Source organism: Larus michahellis, chromosome 1 (assembly GCF_964199755.1).
Source record: "Larus michahellis chromosome 1, bLarMic1.1, whole genome shotgun sequence".
In the NCBI taxonomy this organism is placed as follows: Eukaryota; Metazoa; Chordata; class Aves; order Charadriiformes; family Laridae; genus Larus; species Larus michahellis.
Window position 1 is genome coordinate 203,300,192 of NC_133896.1, and position 21,470 is coordinate 203,321,661.

Below are 21,470 nucleotides of genomic sequence, written 5' to 3' on the forward strand. Positions count from 1 at the left end.
AACAGCACTGGATTCTCTGCTACAGGTTAAAAAAATAATAAAAAAAATCAGAAATGTAATTTTTTACAATTATCACTGCCACCACCATCAGTTTGTGTAAACCCGAAGTGCACACCGTCCTTGCTATGAACAGAGATGCTATAAAAAACAAAGGCTTTCAAAAGTGGAACAATGAAATGCTTGAAGGAGTGAAAGTGTTTCCAATAGAGAAGGAAAGGTTTGCAGTTTGGAAATACAAATTGCAGTCATCAGAAAGAAATCCCTTAACTAATACATTTAAGCAAAGCGACTCTGATTGAAAGGAAGAAAAATGAAAGACATCACTGTCAGAAAGAAAACAATCTTATCTGTCATATTACTTCTTTCAATCAATTTCAACATTGGATTGACAGGTTGGTAACGCCAATATTTTACATTTCACTTCTGCAGCATTTTACCTTATTTAAGGAAAAAAAAAAACAAAAAGGAGCTGAATCTAACTTAAAGTGCCAGGGACTTCACAAAAACCGTGGGAGAATGAAACAGCTTCTAATAACCTGGAATCACAGATTTTAAGTTTTAAATGTACTTCTCAGACAAGGAGTTACTGGGGGTGAAGGTAAAAGGGGTTGAACTGATCTTTCCTTTCCTACCTAAACTTTTATTAATGTTTTCCAGTGGTGACAATGAGCTCTTAAAATAAAAGAGACAGATTCTACAAATATTTGTGTGTGAGATGTAAATACAGCCCTACAAATTTAATGGTTTAGAATTTTACTTATTTTTAATTAGTACAGTGATTGCGTGACTCTGAAGCTACTTAGTTTCAGCCTCAGACATGACTTATTTGTTCACTTCCACTCCTGTATGAAAAACTGTATGTTTTGTATGAAAAACTGTAGTCACATTTCTATGAAATACAAACAGCAGCACAAAGTGTTTTAAGAGAAATGACTGGACGCTGTGTTGAAACAGTTACTGTCTTACAAGGCAAACGATAAAACAAAAGCAACAAGATTCTATGCAACTGAAAAGAAAACTAATTTCTGGAGAATACTCAGCTTAATAAAACAGATCAAATTGAGCACTGTCCATGGTGCGACATTTTTCTTCATCTTGTACCATCAAAATGAAACTGATCCTGTTTATTACATTTAAGCATATTCAGTATTACCTCATGAACAGTACAAGCTATTCAGTACCTCACTCATTTTATTGGGATGCTTCTCTACCCACATTCGAGGTAGGTAGACCTCAGAAATCCAGATATCTAGAACAAAGCCACTGACATCCAAGGAGCTGTCCTCCACAGTCTTAATTACAGCCTTGCAGTCCGTTTTCTAGAAGAGGAGAAAAACAGGCATTTAAATATTTATTTAATAACAATGCCATGAACATTATTTGCTTTGTGAGAACAGGGAATGACAACAGCAGATTTAATAGGGATAGTCCCAAAGCTTTTTGCCAAAAAGGTTATAGAAATTTTACAAGGTACAGTTTCTCGTTACATATTACTATCTTTAAAACATCATTCTCTTTCCTGAATGTATCTTTCAATAAGAAAACAACCAAAACAGAAAGGTTTCAAGCACAACAGAAATTTTCATCCGAGAGAAACAGAGGATCGAGCTGTTTGCAGAATGAACAATGCGCAAAGCCAGACAGATCTGCCAGAAGAGTTTTCTAGGATAAAAGTTCCATTTTATATACACAGGAGAACTGCCAAGTCAGAGACATAGTTACAGTGAAATTAACTTACCTTTATTTTAAGTTCATGTGTCCAACTATGTATGCGTTCAATACTAGATGGCATCTCAATAGACATATCCAGGGAAAATCCACTAAATAAAGAGAAAAGAAAAAAAAAAACCTGAATGGCACTCCAGGGAAGATGATGTTTAATCTGCATACCATGACATCTCCAAAAGAAGGAGCTACGCTTCCTGTTCTTTTTAACTCTTTGGATAAAAGTGGAGAATACTGAACTAGTTAGACAAGTTTCTGTTCCTAGGATACCCAAAGAATAACCATGCTGATTCACCAAGGTTATTCATAGTCTAAAAGGTCAGAAGGGATCAAGAGGCCATTTGACATGATCTGCTCTATAACATACTACATAACACTTTAGCCAATTATCTGTTCATTTAACCTAATTTTTATTTTCTAAAACAAAGCTTCATAACAGACCGCCAAACTGGATTTCAGAGAAGGTAAGTTCATTGTTTTCCCTGGCTAACTGTTCCAAACCTCACTGCTAAAACTGCATGTCTTTTTTTCTTATTCAGCTGTAATTTCGTCTTTGCTTCTTAATTTATTTCTGTAATTGCATTAAAAAGCAATTTGATAGGTGCAATCATACAAAACAAGACACATAAAAGACACAAGATACCATACAATGTCATGGAATCACCTCCCAGTTTGCAGACAGAGGTCAATGTGCATGACCTTGAGTCTGGCGGGGGGGGTTTGTTGTTTTGTTGTTGTTGGGTTCTGTGTTTTTTATGCTTTGGTTTACTTTTTATTTTTTTTAAGGTCTTCAGATTGGCATTTTGCCAACTTCAGTCAGTCTTGCCTGACAAAATAATCTCTCTTTGCTACTTCATGTTTTGCGTATTTTGGGGCTGTATTAGCCATTTCTGCCACAATTACCACATGGTTCTTTATTCCAAGTTATTGACGTACTCAGTGAGTAATAAACCCTGGGTTATTGGTAGTCACTGTATGCCAGGATATGATCTCCCAAGATCTAGATGCATAGGGCTGCAATCATTTAATCTATGTATAGCCTTGCATTTTTCAGTTTTATAGCATTTTTGTTACTGTTACATGGGCACTTTTTAATATTCTTGACTATTTTGAGTCCTAACCTCAATTATTCTTAATGTACCACGAACCTGTGTATCCTCTGCATATCCTATGAGCAATTATTTTCTATTTACAGCCATATCTCCGTTATCCTTAAGGTGCTTCTGGATAAACATACAATACATATGCACAGCCCCAAAGTATCTGCAGAGAGAACGAGCCTGCAGCCAGAAAACCCTATTATGTTATTGATATCATATTAATAACTTTTCAGCTAACTTGGATGTCTTTGTGCTGCTCCCTCTAGAACCTGAAGCTGGAAAGAGTTAGACAGAGATACCTGATCTCCATCCTCACACAATAACTATTCTTGTTTCCCAATTTTATTCATATTTTTCTAGTTGAATTTCCCCCAACATTAAAAATTAAATTGTATTATAATTTGAAATACCTTTTCCACAACTGGATGTGTAGTGTATGAACTTGGTAATTTATTCCTGATATATGGCAGAAATAGCATCAAATCTTTAGCTGATCAAGACAATATTTGTACTAACCATTAGTAATTGCACTGAATAAAAGCAAGTTAATAATAGGAAATACTATTTCAAGTTTAAATATAACTTTAGAAAATTATAACAGATGTGGTTTTGTGCCTGCTTTGCTGACAGAACAAAGAAGAAACTAGGACATTATCATAAAAAGTACTTTTCATGGTTTTTAATATGGAAATATGAAGAGCATTAAGTTTTGACACATTTACTGCTACTACTACCTGCATTGCTTGTTATTCAGGTTGAGAATGGCCGTATGCAGAAATGTTACTGGGAATAAAACTACAGTACTCAGTTTCCAAGAAGTCTTTCTTTACCAGCAACATCACAGTTTCAGATAATTGTAATTTTTTATTTAAAATGCAAATGCAAAGAAAGGTAAAATATTAAGTGCAGTGATATTGAAAAAAAAATTAAGATCATGGTCTCATTAAGTTTTGTGACTTAGGAATTTATATGTAATCCTTAATAACAGAAATGTTTCTGAAACAAAAAGAAATATTTAGTGAAGAAAAAGTGTATAATAATTAAAAGGTACTCTCTTATGATATTACCCTTCTAAGGATATGAAGAGATTAGAATGAAAGGTGAAATTAAACTAGTTTCTTGATAATGCAACTTACCATCAAATATTCCATATAAATAAGAAAACATTACATTTAAATGTTTTAACTTAATCATCGAAGTTATTGATAAAATAAAGCAGATAATATTAATGAAAGTAACTTACTTTTTCTGTGGTTTTACTTGTTTAACACAAACCTTTTTTATTGTATCCTACAAAGAAAAAAAAAATTACCTGCACCAGTTATTAAATATTTGTATGTCATTCCTGATACTTCTATCACCCTGGACCTCCTTTATCTTATTATATCACTAAGTTGGGATTGCATGGAACGCTCTTTACTTCATTTAATCACATAGCTTTGTAATCTGAGCATCATAGCAGCTAAAATTCAAATGAACGTGTGCATGTTTCTCTCCCAAAGACAGAGTGAACTTTAGAACTCTGTATAATATGGGTCTGGAGCAGAAGGCATGATTGTTGAACAGTCAGACATGCGATACAGCAATATGATCTCAGAGGGACTAGAACCACAAGGACCATCTCTGGCTCTTCGCTAGGATTTAAACACAGAGATGACCTCCCATCCCACCTGTGGAATTTAGGAGCCATCAAGGGCATCCAAAGAAACAGATGGGCAACCTTGTCCCTGAAGCAGAGAAGAATAATAGCAGAGTGTTCAGCAGATGCTCAGATACTGTTTCATAATGGAGACAATACAACGTCTTTGCAAGCCAAAGGAGGAACAGCAGCACAGAAACAGCAGGTAACTCAAAATACGAGATCTAACATGTGCCCAATTCAAGTCAAATTTTTAAGTCCTGCAGGAGAAAATAAAGAGATAGATAGAGGCATTCTACCAATCACTGCATTCCTATGTTTGTGTTCATGTTGCTTTACGACAAGAATGGTTATAAACAATTGTTTTCTAAAAAAAGAGAAGAAATTAAAAGGAAAACAAACATAAACTTACTGAAGCCTCTCGTGTAACTGCAATTCCCTAGCCACAGAACTTTTGCTTCAAAACAAGAAGATGCTGTTTTAAGATTGTATTTTAACCAACCTGCGTGTTTTCATTTAATGCTTTGTCCTGTTGCAATGGTGACACAGAAGCAGGGAGATGAAAGGTGATACAACCATGCTGAAAACTCAGTTCAGTGATATAGGTGATTTTGATCACAACTGTACAATTTGGAGGTAAGTTTCCGACACTTATTACAAAAATATCCTAAAAAAAAAACCAACAACAAAACCCATAAACTAGCTTTAATGACATCATTAAAGCCTATGTTTTCCAAAACAATAATTTACTTGAAACTGAAATCAAATGCTAACACAGAAACTACTATTTGATTTTGGCGAAGTCTAAGAAAAAAGGGGATTATGATATGAAATGTCAAACTTCCAATAATTCCTTAATTTCTAGCAAAACTGATCAATAGTAACTAATTAAATCAATCTTTTACAAAAAAAAAATAAAAAAAAATGAAACAACCTGAAAGAGACATAGCTGTTTTATGTAAGCCATAGCACATATTTCAAGAAACAATAGTTGTTTTTAAAAATGATGAAATGTATGGTCCAAATAAGGTCCAAATAGTAAAAATGAGCTTCCCAAAAAAGACATGATTCAGCAGCAAATCTATAATTGGACAACTGCAAAATTTTCAAATAGGTACTAAACCACGATATTCAACATACCGGTGCATCTTGGTCCATCAGATAAGCTCCATCACCCTGCCTGATAGCTTTCCGATATTCTCTATGTGCTTGTTTCTTTTCTTTAACCTATGAAAAATTGTTCCAAAATAAGTCATTTCATCTCTATAGACAGAAAACTTAACCAATATTCTCTTAAATGACATGACTACCTTGATATCCAGTCAAGTGGTAACAACAAAGGATCTTCAGATTGAAGGAACTACATCAAAGGCAAAGTACAATAACATTTTACCTCTCCAATGATGTGTTTTCCATTGATAAAAGCTTCAAATCCACAAACAGCAGCTTTATCATCCAAAGGAAAGACATATTTAGCTTCAATTGGTTTACTGTTTTGATTGGTGTAGGTCTGAAACATTACTACCTGAAATGAATATTTTTTGTGTAACTGTAATGTTAAAATGTGATTAAAACATCAATACTTCAAGCATAACAGCATCACTGCTTTGTACCACAAAACGTCAATAGGCATGCCACAACTGGAACTTCGATTTCTACCTTAGAATTGAATGTGTAACATTCATCAGTGCTTGACAAATAGCTATCTCCTGAAACATGCAAGGAGCTATAGAACTTTTAATCTCTAAATCATTAATTGAATCTCTTCCAGAAAAAGAGTAGACTATGACCTTCTAAAGGTTATCTGATATACTGGCAGAGCTGGAGCTGTTGCCTACAAAAGAAGTAACCACTCAGTAATAGTTTCTAGCCAGTAAGGACTAAACAAGAAGGAAGAATAAACCTCTGCAAAAAAATATTTTTACAATATACTAAAAAGTGTGTTTGGAAAGGCCTATGTTACTTCTATACCTATAGTATCCATCTTCTAATGACACAATTTCTCTCTCAGGTGGCAGATTGCACCCGATTTTTTTCTCACATCTGCTCTTCTGTTTACTTCCCATGTGTCATAACAAAACTCTAGCAATTCCTCCTTCCCCTTTGCTGCCATTCTTATTGTCCCTTGCCACCTGATCATTTCTGGTTTATGCTCTGTACCTCAGCCTTACAGACTATTTTCTGCTTTGATGGACTGGGTCATAGACCAGATGCCACTGGATAGTAATTCATTGCATAGCAACCCAGACAAAACCCAAACCAAAACAAACTCAAAACCAAACAAAATAACCCCCAATAATCCCTCATAAAATGAATAGTTGTTCAAAGGAATCAAACTCATCAGACAACAGTTGTGAGTGTCCGAATAGCTTACACACAGAATCATTTGCAGACAATGCTTTCAAAACATTTTCTCTACTGTTTTCCCCTGCTTTCTTTTTTAAAGCTTTAGCAACAACATATAAAAAACATTATTTACTTTTATGAAGCTACTTTGGCACTGGAAACCCCTGAATACAGATTCGTGTGGAGACACACACGTGCCAGAACTCAGTAAAGCCATAGCTTCAGCATGACCGAGACTGTTTAAGGCATGATGCAATTGGAGGGGGAGGAGATTATGGAATTATGCCCCAGGACTGGAAAAGACCTGTGATTTGACAGAATGTGTTCTTAGGGTATATGTACTGAAAAACAAAGTGGGCCCTTATTTTAGCCTGCTTAGCTAACTTTTATTAGCTAATTTTGAGGTTAGAATAGCAAATTCTTTTGTATTGATTGATATTTTACTTGTGACAGCTAATTTAGGTTGTTTAACCAAAGCCAAAACCAAAACACAAACACATTTCCATAAACCTTTAATCATCCTAGGTATTTCTCACTGGTTTATAATTCAGCTGGCAAACAAGGAAGTCTTTTAAAGGGAACAGAACACATACAATACTGCAGAAAGTTTCTCCGCAATGGTGACTTGATTATACATAGGCAGAAATCAGATTTAAAAATAAAGCCAAGCCTTTCACTGTCCAAAGAGCTTTTGGCATTTGTTCGACTATACATCTCTAAGAATAAAAACTGTTTCCACTCAGTTTCAGGACTTCCCTTCATTTAGAGATTGAATTGCCTTTTTTTTTTTCTTTTCAATTAACTAAACACTAAATAGCATATTGACTAAAGCACTATTTAACAAGTGGATTAATTTTTCAAGGCTGAGTTATGGAAAAGGACAACAAATAGCATACTCTACCTGTGCTACAAAGTCTATTATCCTCGCTTTGATATAAACACCTTCCAGAGGGACAGGATTTCCCAATCTGTCCTGAAGACCAGTTTTTACAGGATTTGAAAGATTTGCATTTGGTAATTCATAGCCTAAACAAAGAGTTTACAAAAGATTAAAAAGATATTTTTTGAAATACATATTCCAAAACTAATCCTATATCAAGGGCCCATGTTTATTTATGCAATTCACAACACAAAAGTAACACTCAGTTTCTGTTATGAACACTGGAGCTGTATTGCTGAGCTGCAGGCTCTGTCTAAGGGATCATGAGTTCATGATAGTTCTTTAAGGTCTTACAAGGTCTTTTTTTAGAACCTTGCATTTGAATTATTTAAAGACCATCTGATGATTTATGCAAAAGTGCTCCCTGTGCTTCTCTTGAAATGCACTGTCACAGGAGGAGATGCAACTGCTGTTGGTAATTATGCGTATAGGAAATCTGTTCAAAACAGATGCTATACAGATGCCACATGATAATCACTAATTGAGTAACATCTGCAAACAAACCACAAATTATGTTTTATTATGTTATCTTCACACATGTACTCTAAAAAGGGTTCTGATAAGCATTTAGGAAACTCTGGAAGCAACTCAATATACAAACGGAAAACATTTCTTACTCTCCTGCTGTAAATGACATTGAGACTCTGGCTCATTGTTATCTTGCTCCAGTTCCACCCCAACTGCAGGCTGAAATTGTTTTATTTGATCTTCAGCAAGGCAAAACTTAACGACATATCTAATTTTAACCTGACAGGTTTTATACACAACAAATTCATCATCCTGGTAGAAACAAAGAAAAGTATTTTACAACAAAACCAAAGCTGTAGATAATATATAAACCAATGCAAATTGATTAAGAGGTAAACCTAAATGACACATCATTTTTTGAAAAACGGTAAGGATCTGACAGCTTTTATTTTCACTCCCCTAATCTCTCTGTATCACTACCACTTGCATCTCTTATCTTCTTACTTTGTATTCACCACAATTCTTATATTTCCTTTTCTCCATAAAGTGCAATGATTCCTCAAAATAACAAAGAACTAAAAAAGTGAAAAACAGGTGGATATCTAGACAGCAACTGTTATCTGTTAGTGTGCCACTCCAGCTATCATGCCCGCCTTGGAGTACCAACCTATTACGGACAGGGATTTTTATCATCTGGATTCATTTACAAAACAATGAACCATCCATGGTAGTGATTTCTTATTCCATGCACAGTAGAATACTGCTTCCAAATAGCAATTTAAATATCACAGACCAGATATTTATACAATGATTAAGTTATAATAAAAGGTAATATTTACATTTTTCTTTTAAGTATTGTTTTCTTGCAAGAATTCTTTACAAATAGCACTTTAGAGGCTTAGAATTTTTAAACGCACTTTACAACCTGCAAGACAGACAAAACTGATTTTATGCATTATTGTCTAGCGATTTAGCATCTGAACTGAAATGCAGGTTAAATTAATTTTATTATCTATCAGTGGTATAATAAATCCAAAATCTGATGCCTTTTCAAGTGCCCAACACTGCAGGATCAGTACCTCAAAGTCTGAAGAGATGTCTGCTGTTTTACGGACTCCATGCACACTGTCAAAACCTGATGGTGCATTATTTAATGAATAATCTCGTTCATATAAATCTAAGCAGGATCCAAGTGCCACATCACAAACTGCCAGGAGCCGGGTTCCATCCACTTCACTAGGTGAAGAATACTTAATACTGGCACTATATGTAAAGAAAGATCAGACACATTTCATTAAAATTTATATAAATGTAAACATCATAAGAGTTTAAGGATACACAAGTACTTCTGAACAGATGGACAGGAATAAACTTTTTAATTAACTTATGTTAAAAATATTAAGAATTATATCAACTTAATTTGAAAAGCAAAAAGAACACAGAAAGGATAAAGTGAAGAGATATTGTCATTATTCAGACCTAACAGAATCACTGAAGTAAATGCCACTGCCCAGATTCCCGATGTCAGTTCTTTCCAGGCCATGATCTTCAACAACCACTTTCGGCATTAGCAGTCCTCTAGAGAAAAACAAGGTCACACAATGAATGAAGTACAAAATACTTTTGCATGTAGCATGTGGGCTAATACACATCGTGCAATCACGAACCACAGAGGATAAAAACAAAATACACTTTACAGAAATCATCCATAGACACTCAAGGAAAATAAAGTCTATTCATAAAAAAAATAAATCCCAAAGTCATATTAATCACCAAGACACTGCTTACATCAGCAATAAAGACTGTTAGTTTTTCATTAAGCAGAAAACCAATGCATTTTCCAGATTCATTGCCAAACACTCAAAATACTTCTTTTGGTTATTAGATGAGTAGTTCTATGTTTCTAGCAACTGTGCTGTATTCAATTTCAAAAACCTATGACATTTTTATATCTAAGAAAAAGAAAGTATGAGTTTTAAAGGTAGAATGCTGGGAAATGGATACTTGGAAACTTCTCCAATGTTTGATTTGCAAACCTATTAAGTGTAAAGACACCATCCTTAAACTGTTTGAGACATTTCATTTATTACTGATTGATGCCCACAGAAAACATTTCATATAAAAAGAATGTAAGAAGACACAATATTTAAATAAGTTCACCAGTTTTGTAACTCACAATTAAAATCTGCAGTATGAGGAAAACAGAATGCTAATATGACTTTTGAGGTATTTGAATTCTGATAGTGTTATTTATCAGCTATGTTCTTTAAAATATCCTTAAATTTTCAGTGGCTGGTGTTCACTGCGTACATACTATGATGAGGATTTAAATATGTCAGGCTACTAGAGGTTATATTATTTTAGCATTATTACAATGCCTGTGTGATTCCATGGTATTCAGTCACAGAACTAGATATTCTGTTATTCCCAAAAATGATGATAATCTAAAAAATATGCCAAATAAAGCAGTTGTGGGGAAATAATGTATAGAAGTGGAAGGAGGACATCGTCAATGCAATTCTTTCCTAAAACAGAATAAATTTTCCACACAGCCATTACTCCCCATTTTGTCATCTTTCATCTGGATTGAAACCACACTCCTCCTCCTCATATCCAAAAAGCTGCATTCCAAGTCTAATCTAGCCGGACAGTAGTTAAATTTATCATTACAAAAGATTGATTTTTCCTTCCAGAGGTCTGTAGAAGTATATGGATGTTCATACACAGTTAACATTAATAAGTTAATTAACATAAGTTAACATTAGGTTAAACATAATGCAAAAGAACTTAATATTAAAAAAAAAAGTCAAAGTACATTTAAGAACATAGTTAAGCTTCATTCAATGTCACAAAAAAGGGAATGCAAATTTTTACCTGGAAAGAATTCCCATGAAGTTGCGCACAGATGATGCATGGAATAAGGATCGAATGTTTCCAACACTGCTCAGAAATTCTGCTGTTTCAGTTATTCTGCCAACCCTATACACTTTTAAAATTTTCACTGGACAGTCACTACAAGAAATTTGAAATTATCTTTGAGATCGCATGACTTAGTGCATTTAAGATCAATACACTCTTAAAAGATAGTCTTATTCTAAATCTCAAAGTAACGTTCAACTTTTTTTTTTTGTTAGCAATTTGGGTGGCAATTATTTGGGTATAACCACTTAGTAACATGTAGTTGCTAGGTAGGTTTAGACCTTAGCTGCTTAACAGCATATTTACTCAGTAAAAACAAACTTGGAGTGACTATATATGTATAATTGAAGCCCACTTAATTCTTCCCTGTATTAATGATCCAACCATTGATTATTACATTTCTAGAACAACCTTCTCTTTAATTTCTCCATATTTACCCATTTTTAAATTTTATTAACAAAAGAGACAGGGTGCCCAGTTAGAGGCCAATGTCAAGAACGTTAAATAGAATTATAGGCAAATCTGCAGAACAACTTCCCAGAAATATGTCTTTTTCACACAATTGAAAGCTAACTAGAAAGGGATGGCAAGTTCTGAAGTTCTGTACATAATCAAAAGGTGACCAGGTATTCTCTCCCACTCCCACCAAGTTCATTCACACAGAAAAAAATTACTTGTTTTACTCAGCAGAACCCCAAATTATACTTTTATGTTTACTTTTCAGTTATTGTATAAAATGCCTGTAAATAAATACTGAGAAACAGTCAACAAGTCCAGACCCCGTATATCTTATTTTAATAGCTTATATAAATAGATAGCTCTTTACAATTAAAAAACAGGAAAAAAACCCACCAAAATTGACATTATTATCATTTTCAGTTTTATTTTATATTTACCTCCATTTTGTTCTGTATAAGTTATGGTAAATATGCAGCTCTGCAATCCCATTAGCGCAATCAACACTGCACAGTAACAGAACCTGATAATTCAGTCCTCTTTAGAGGTATTTTGTGCACTATACCTTGAATTTTACTGGAATCATTGCATAACTATTAAACACTCACTTGTAATTGTTTTTTAACACTTGTTGTTCAACACTGAGAAATTCAGAACTCATTGAGTCAACAGCTTCAATCTTGCACCTCAGAGCCCGGTATTTGGCCAAAGATGATGGGTTTGGGCATGACATATTTGTTTCACGTATATTGAGCATGTCTCTAATTAGCTAGAAAATACAGATAGAAATTTATGGCTACTTGTTACATTTTAATTAAGGAAACTTGCAAACCAGACGGAATTTTATAAAGTTACAGTATTGTTACAAGTCACAATGAAATGGAATACTCAAAAGAACATTTCCACAGTTTGGAACAAGAGCAGACAGCTGTAGAATCCCATGAAAAAAATTCAGAAGAAAAAGGTATATGGAAAATAGTGTTACACTGCTTCTGTACAAGCTTTGGATGGAGCTTGCTCATAACAGCTCCACAAAACAGTGTTTGTGCTTGGTTACCATTTTGATTTTGCTTATTAGGCAATTCTTACTTGTTAGAATCTGCCTTTGTGTCCCTGAGGCCACTGTCCAGCTAGGGCAGTAGCACAAGGTACCCATGTTATTTTCTCAGATCAGGAGAAAGAAGGACATCTAACTTTGAAAAGATTGTAATGCTACGCTTCACTAAGCCATGGGAAAGCTTTATAAGACATAGTAATTTTTTGATATCAGAAATCTCAAAAGGTTTGAATTATCAAAATATTTCCAAGGTTAAAGGCACTATTAACATTTGTTCTTTTAGAACAGTAAGGAGCCTCCTTCCCTTTACCTCTCCCCCTTTATATTTTCTAACTTACTGAAGACTGACTTCTGGATATCCTTTGCCAAAAGAAAGAGGTATCTCTGGCAGAAACTATGGAATTTACATTTTAATCGCAACACAAGGAAGAAATTTGGGTTTGCTCTGTACTTAAAAGAGTGATGAAGCTGTCAGAGCTCTGAGTGCCTCTCACCTCTCCAGAGGGCCTGGCTCCTTGAGCTCAGGGCTAGCTTTGACAGGGCAGCTGTGGCGCCTTGAAAGAGAGCTATGAGAACACTCAGCAGATTCCTGCCCCTCTTTTGCACAAGAGATGCCTTTGAGCTTAGGCTCTTGCCCTTGGTCTTCCAGCTGAGCTATGTTGCCTATATGCCTGCATCCAGCCTCCCCCCTCCCTGGTTCTGACCCAGATCCTGTGGACTTGAGTTCCTGGTTTGACCTTGGACCTGCCAGACAAGCCATAATGAAGAGGCAGTCTGGACTGACCCTGGCTACCAGCAGTCACTGTCACCTGCTCTGCTCTTGGGTACCATGGGACTAGAGCTGATGGCAGTGGTGTAACTGTCCTGGCCTTGCTCACTTCACCCCAAGCCCCGTCCGCCCGCCCTTGCTGCTGGGTGCCAGGGCTGCATCTGTGTGCGCACTCAGCACACCTCGTCGGCAATGCCCCTGTCAGGATGAGAACTTCCCAGCTAGTTTCTGCAGAGATGAGGCAGCGGACTGACCTGCAGCAGTGTAACAGCACTCCCGATCGACTGAACTCCTAGCCAGCTTAAAAATGAAGGAACTGACTAAGTAGCACAGGAGCTGAGGGGGAGCTATGGGAGAGATCCTTGGAGATTCCCCTAAGCAGGTAAGCTACCCTTAGACCAACTGAAAGATGTTATCTGTTTAGATGTGCTGACTAATTCCTTGCACTAACAATCCAGGCAGCCCACGGAAGTCCCCCAGGCAGTTTGTGCTGCAGAAGTAGAAACAGACCAAGCTGTACACAGATTGCTCATCTTAAATAGTCTCTAGAAACTGTTCCTGCATATGCAGGAAAGGATACACAGAACAGTCTTTGCATATAGTTAAAATAGCTTAGATATATTTTGCATATAGTTTAAGATAATCAATAGAAAGTGATTATGTATGTGCTGGAGTAGTTGCTAGAGTCAGCTGGATGATAACAGTTCGGTGATTCTCATTTGATCCAGCTGAAGATGCCATCAGAACAATGACTGCAATGGAAACTCCTGTCACCATCTGGACACCAACTGGTCTTCCTGTTCAAAACGCTGAATTCCCCCCATGAGCATTACTCTATTCATTAGATTCCAATGAATTATTTCTTTGAAACTGACAGCCTATGACTAGCTGTGCCAAGCATTCTGTCAATTTATCTAGTGAGCATGTTCGAAACTGGTGTAGCACAGTGCAGATCGGGGCTTACAATCAGGGCAGCAACTGGAAAAGTTACCTGACACAGGTCCTGTTTTCTAGATAACAGCTTTTTGGAAACTTTATAGTCTATGTCAGTTTTGTGACGTATAACTTGATAGAATTCCATCATCATTTCTTGTAGTGCCACTTCGCCAGCTCCCTCATTGAGTGCATTCTTTACTTGCAGTAAAATACCTTCTGCTTTGCTCACCTTTAAAAGAAGAGATTATTAAACTGAAAGCTATTGCAAAATTGCAGAAAGAGTGCAAAGCAATAAATACTGAAAATGAATCATTTAATTCCACACTGAAATAAAACTTTAACTCTTGTTAGTGCAATATCCACAAAATATTTTCTTGCAATTGGATTATTATTCTGCCCTTACACTGGGCTACTTACAAAGTACTTCAAGCAGAGCTAAGAGACAGTAAAATAACCTCCCTGAAATAAAACGGAATATGAATCAGATTGAACAATTACGTTCCTTAACATCTTGTTGATTCATATTGTCAGCTTTAACGCATGATGAAATAACAAAGTAGAGGACAATAAATTTCTTACTGTCTACCTGCCCTAGTTCATCCTAAAATACATAAAGCAGAGTAGAATTCCTATTTGTAAAGTGCAATCTAAAGATGAAATTAAAGCAATGATTAATTTTAGACAGTTTGCCCAGACAGAGAGCACAGATTTGCTTGTATCTGTATATTCCTTCTCAATTTGGAATTTTTCCAAGAATACTCTATATTATTTTGTCTTCTCGAGGCAGGAGGAGGAAAAAGGCAAAATGCTTTTTAATTTACATGAACAACAGGCAACGGCTAGTAAAATGTTCACATCAGAGGCTGCATAGCAGTATCTTACTGCAGTTCAATATTGATGCAAGACTGGTCTCTGTCTCACAAATGCCTTTGGGAGAAAAATGGAGGTTAATATAATTGAACAGCAATCCACTTCTTAATTATTCTGTTTCAAAAATCCAGATTTTTTTTTCTTTCAATACAAATGCTATTTCTCTTACAAGTTAATTATAAGTGGGAAGATTTAGTGAAAACAGTGTTACCATATTCTTACAGATTAATGCATTGAGATACAGAATCTTTCAGGTATATGGTTCAGCTCTTGCTAAAGTTACCAATGACTGAACATAATTTATCAAATATTTATCAAATTGCATCTACCTGAAATATGTTAGGACTCTTAATATCCAAAAAACTGCATGTCATAAAAGCATTTACCACAAACAGCATTTCCTTATGTCTTTGCTGATTCATGCAATGGACTCACTACTGTCTCTGAGCACGCATATACATTATTACTAATGTTCTAGTTACTCACCAGAACCTACATAAATGTGTATTATTTCCACATCATAAAGTGAAAGGAATATTCTTCTACTATATGTCAACTGAAGAGCATCAAGAGTGAGTTTCATATAGTAAGATTAGGGCAAAGTCATACCAGAATTGGGGACCTTCTACTGGCAGAGCTCTTCCATTTTAAAACCAGTATTTTGCCTTCAGTGATAACAGAGATGAATACAACTTTCATCTTAAACAGTCATTTTATTGACTGTTTGTTAAGTTATATGGACTTAAATTACATAAATAAGCATTATCCTCTTAACTGTCTAGGGAGCAAAGCAAAAGAATTGAAGTATGTGGAAAAGTGGGATTAAACGAGACACAGACTTAAAGGGGTGGATAGGCAGTTACTCTTAATAACTGTTGTAATATCCAAAGGCCTTCAGGAATAGCTGTGTGTTAGTTACCTGTGTCATCTGATAATGCAGACAGGGACTATAATTAAAACTATTTTTCCATTACAAGAGAACGTCTGACTGAAGTATGGTTGAAACATACTGGCAGGAGACAGTAACCTGCTATTACGCACTGCCTTCTATGACAATCTTCTTACGTGACTTATCTCATGGAAGGGATCCTCCCATAAGAATTGTGTCAATTGCTATGAAATGGAAAAGACAACCATCTGCCCTAGGGAGTACACCATGTTTTTAGTGTCATGATTCTAAAGCAAAATTTGAGATAAAAATTTCTGAAGCATGGATTTGTTGAAGTGCAGGAGTCTCAAAAGTGCAATTAACCAATCCCAATCTGAAACACAACATATGTGTTTGCTGGGAAAAAATTATTCTAACAGCATTTATATATTCATCCTCACAGAGTAACAAGAGTTAACTTACATCATTTAGGCTTATGTTGTTTACTGATTCAAGTAGTAAACTATCCAGGTGGCCAATAGCTTCTGCCCAGATCAGTTCCACAAAATCACTAACTTCCTGACATATAGCACTTGAATGGATGGCTTCTTCTAGAAGTAACTGTAATAAAATAAACACAATTCAGTGAAAAGACAAAGATGCAAGTCACATCAGTGAAGTTCTTACACAGATAATTAAACTTTCCTATCCCCATAAACAGTACAGCGCACAATGCTCATTCATGCTTAGTATAATTTCTTCAGTCCTATCGAACTGAAGGGAAGGTTTGCTTTTATAAATTCTTCCAAGTGGTGAGCACGGCAGGCCAGATGGCCATGACCTCTCTTGAAAACAGAGACATAAAGTCTTGGAGAAGAGAGAAGTTGATTTGCTTGATATCTTTACTGGTACATTGTACTATCAGGTACATGGACGTAATAGTCTGCAGACCCCAGCCACTTCCTTTTTTGCACAGCTGGTAAAAGAACAGATGGCCAGTGTTTTATAACATCTCAAACAGATGACACTAGATGTCTAGTGTAGAAAGCTCTGGTGGGAAAGACATTATTCCCATGAAAACAAAAAATTGGAGCACCAAACTACAGTAGAATAGAGAGGCCACGAAAATCAGTGCAATTCTATGAATCAAAAAGACTTGTGAAAACAGATTTTCTCGTGTTTTTCTGAGGAACGTTTAATATTAAAGTATTTACTTTTTCTCACTGTTCTACAAATCCAGAAGCTGCCATTAAACACTTCTCATACTAGTTTGGACATTCTACATTACTTGTTTACCTGGAATTAACCACATAGTTTCTGAGATCACTAGAGGACATATGCGGGCCATTCAACGTTGTTGGATATAATCTATATGCCAGTTGTGCCTTATAATAGAAACTAACCATGGTGGAAGAGAGAAGCTGATAAAGTACAGTGAGAACAAATTTCTGTCACACTACAACCATTTTAAATAGCAGTAAAACATTGTCTGAAGAGTACTTCCGAAAGCAGAAGCCAACTGCTATTGCCCTTGGGAGGAGTCCTGTTACTGATTTCAATACGATCTACATCAAGCCTGTGACATCTGCACAGCATGCAGAATAATTCGGCAAAGTCATACATAGAATGGTCTAGGTTGGAAGAGACCTTTAAGATCATCAAGTCCAACCATTAATCTAACTGACAAAACCATCACTAAACCATGTCCCTAAGTACTATGTCTACCCATCTTTTAAATACCTCCAGGGATGGTGATTCAACCACTTCCCTGGGCAGCCTGGTCCAATGTTTCACCTTTCAGTGAAGAAATATTTCCTAATATCCAGTCCTAACCTCCCCTGGCACAACTTGAGGCCATTTCCTCTTGTCTTGGCGCTTGTTACTTGGTAGAAGACACCAATCCCCACCTCTCTACGACCTCCTTTCAGGTTTGCTATATGTGATACCTAAAAAGTGATGTGCTCATTAGCTCATAATGCATCTACTGAGAAAAAAACCCATATAACGAATATGACTACATTTGCTTTTAATGTGTTTACATATGGGGAACATTCACTCAATATTCCAATAATTTCAAAACCTTTACATATAAACAGTTTCCCTTAACCTACAGCTGTATCACTGTAATCTAGACAATGTTTACCCCATTCAGAAAATTGGAAACTAAACCAAATCATTAAGGACAGAAAAGTGTAAACATGCAAGTTGTACAAACCTGTTGCAATTTTGTAGAAGCTAAAGATTCTGCTTCTGGTGGAAAAGTTTCTCTGAGCAGGAAATCCTGGCTCTTTAAGTCTGCAATAAAAGTCTCGTACTTTTCTCTTATTTCTTCAGCAGTATTAGTTACAAATTGTTTATTATTCTGTAAATTGAAAGAGTAAAGTTAGTCAAAGAAACCACATAGAGACTTAAATAATCAATTTTACCAGACACAGCTCTAACAGCTGACAATCCACATGTAAGTTCTGGGTTGTGATTTAACAGGCTTCCAGCAAGGCAAAGCTTTCATCAGGCTTCATGGGACAATAACAAGCACAGGACTCCATACACAAACCCCACAGTGACAAGAGAGGTTCATCTAAATGTGTGCTGGAATAACTTGTTTTATCAATTGAACTATTCAAAATTAATCCCTGATGCAGCTCCTTTGACTTGAATCTAGTGTTGTTACAATGACACAGGCAGTACGAGCTGTACCAGAGTGCCTATGTAACTTGTATGCTGAGAAATACACTTAGGCTGCCCTCAGGACAAGCTTTCCCGTCTCTCAATGGTATGTCCAGAATATCACTCGCTATAGCATTTCAGCATGTAAACATGTTATTATAAGTTTAGATATTGCCAGGAAAATATATGTGAGTATGAGGCAGGTGGATCCAGGACCATGCTGTGCTGCTGTCAAGTCCCCAAACAGTTCTTTTGAGCAAACTGTAAGCAAACACAGAGTAGAGGAGCCAACTATAAATCAAACTGTTTATGATAAAGCTTAACAGAATGACCTCCTATCATCTATATCTAAGGAACAGCCTGCAAATAAGAATGAAATGCATCTGAAGCTCTCTAGAATGGGTACGTTCGATGTGCATAAAGAAACAAACAGGTAATGTCAATGTGTGGTTCATACCTTTGTTCCATCTGATGTACTGAAGTTTGCATATAGTCGAAACGGAAACTTGCAACGCTCTTGGGAACACTGTAATTCAATAACTACAAAATCTTTGCTTTCCTTCGACTTGACCTAAATGGAGAGATAAATAAAGCCCCGCAACCCCCAATTTATTGCTTAACGGTGTTTCATTCACATGATGTTGCATCAAGTACTTCCCTTTGTCCTATTTATTTTTTCACCCAACTTAGCACCGCTATGACTGGCTAAGAAAAGAAGCAGAATTACTTATTATTTGTAGCACAGTAACAAGCAGAAGCCCCTCTCATGGCTTCACTGTACTGGTTGCTGTGTATTTCCATCATTTTCGTGTGTTTAAAGATTTTTTAATAACAAAGTTCAAAATTTAAATTAGACTTAGCACATAACAGCTATGATAACGTACATCTTGTCAGAAGCAAACATATTATTCTACTGCATTACTTTGGTGAGAACACTACAGCGATAATAGAAAAGTTTTATTTGGATAGAATTAGACTGCAATGAAAGACAGAAAGCACTTTTCAATACACCTCTTTGCATTGCTGTACGTGATAACATAGAAGAGTTACTGTTGATGTGTATAAAACTATAAACCTTTTATTCATCTACTGATCCTCCTACATTCTCTCACAATAACAGAAAGGCTTACTTTTTCAAGGACACTGTATTTTGCTACCTCAAAATCTTGGGGGAAAAAAGAAGTATCTTGGTAATTTTCACCATGAAGTCTGGAATGGAATCAGAATGATTAAAATCACATATGCCCAGTAAATATTGTACTGTAATAGGCTGCAACATCATACTAAAGTAGGAACTAATATAACAAGATAAATCTATTTTTCAGCAGCAAAATAACAGCAACAAAAGTTTTGACAAATGAAATCCCACACAGACAAGCTGCTGCACTAACAGGCCAGAATGTCTAATGTGAACCTGAAGACTAGATTTCAATCTTCATTCTTCAGAAAAACTATGGATGCAACACACAATAAATGTATTTTCATTGCCTAGTTACACATTAATTTTTTAATAGCTTGATCAGCTACCAGTGCTGCCTGAGGCTAATTCCTCCCTTACTCTTGACTTTCACATTAGGATATATAGGTGTAGTTATATTCTTCAGCATCAGGACTTTTAGACCAAGTGTAACTTCTCGTACATTCACACAAAGTAACTAAATATCTGCCCTACGACTGAACAGTAGTCTCTAAAATTGAAAGCTGCATTTTGTTAATAGATTTAAGAGCGCCGGAGCTGATTTTGTTGCTTTAACTCAATAATTAAAAACAGTTGTAACAATACTGCTTCCCCATCAACTAAGGGCAGTCTCAGTTATCTTGATTTTCTCCCAAGAATTTTCATGGGAGAAAGAGATGCTCAGCACTTCTAAAAACAGTGGATTGAAAAAAAACTGTGTGATAATAAACAGAGCTCCCATCAGAAAACCATAAAGCTCAGGCATAGTAATGCCTGGTGAGTTGGTAGAAGCTTTGCATGTATTAGGGGGCTGGACTGTAGGTGTCCACTGAGATGGAAAAATGTAAAATAACTTTCCAGTCACATCTGAAGGTTCAAAAAAAAAGAAAAAGAAGCCGTTACAAATTCATACATACAGCATACAGAAAATGAAGAAAGAATAATTTTATCTTCCACTACATTATTAAGATTATGAGAGCCATTTCCAGGTGTCGATGGAACACACTGGGAGGTGGGTTTTTTTGGTTTTTTGGTTGTTTTTTTTCAATTTACAGAAATATCAACACAGAGGTATCAAAATACATCTTTAATTTTATTTTATTTTACCTAAGAGTCCTCACTTTGGCCTCAATTCTTCTCTTACTGTCTTCAATAACAGTAAGGTTGGAATAGTTGTTTTCATTTTTTTTTGTGGCATTTTTCTTTTTAGATGACGACAGTTTTTCCACATCTGCAATCAAAACATTTATTTACTTGGTATAATAACTGGTTTCTCTAATTTAATTTATGAATAGTCAATAAAAACAATACTACTACTTAATATTGATAAATATTTTACACGCTGAAACAAGTTAACCAGCTTCTAAGGTCCCATTTTATTCCGCCTTATAACTGGCAGGATACGGAGTCAAGTATCGAAGGGCAACTGCCTCAGCTGCCTCACTGCTAGAACCAGAGCTACCCCAGGCTATGCCAGAGCTTACTCCCTTCAGGCACTTCTTTTTTTTTTAAAAGTTGTAAGTTGTATAGATA

General features: G+C 35.8%; 1 protein-coding gene across 5 annotated transcripts in view; it reads right to left on the bottom strand.

Annotated features, from left to right (window-relative positions):
* The window catches only part of PARP4 (poly(ADP-ribose) polymerase family member 4), a 51,920-nt gene that overhangs the window by 22,680 nt on the left and 7,770 nt on the right, over positions 1–21,470 (bottom strand). For 4 of the 5 annotated variants that reach the window (XM_074569801.1, XM_074569811.1, XM_074569829.1 and 1 more), the window contains 18 exons: positions 21,045–21,168; positions 19,891–19,969; positions 19,218–19,331; positions 18,309–18,455; positions 16,577–16,714; positions 14,411–14,584; positions 12,202–12,362; positions 11,093–11,230; positions 9,698–9,796; positions 9,298–9,481; positions 8,368–8,530; positions 7,712–7,836; positions 5,858–5,989; positions 5,605–5,691; positions 4,967–5,131; positions 4,069–4,115; positions 1,739–1,820; positions 1,182–1,319 (listed from right to left, as the gene is read on the bottom strand). In XM_074569801.1, coding sequence (XP_074425902.1) covers positions 1,182–1,319; positions 1,739–1,820; positions 4,069–4,115; positions 4,967–5,131; positions 5,605–5,691; positions 5,858–5,989; positions 7,712–7,836; positions 8,368–8,530; positions 9,298–9,481; positions 9,698–9,796; positions 11,093–11,230; positions 12,202–12,362; positions 14,411–14,584; positions 16,577–16,714; positions 18,309–18,455; positions 19,218–19,331; positions 19,891–19,969; positions 21,045–21,168 — 2,297 coding nt within the window. The remainder of the gene's footprint in view (positions 1–1,181; positions 1,320–1,738; positions 1,821–4,068; positions 4,116–4,966; positions 5,132–5,604; positions 5,692–5,857; positions 5,990–7,711; positions 7,837–8,367; positions 8,531–9,297; positions 9,482–9,697; positions 9,797–11,092; positions 11,231–12,201; positions 12,363–14,410; positions 14,585–16,576; positions 16,715–18,308; positions 18,456–19,217; positions 19,332–19,890; positions 19,970–21,044; positions 21,169–21,470) is intronic. The other variant, XM_074569836.1, reaches the window with a different exon arrangement.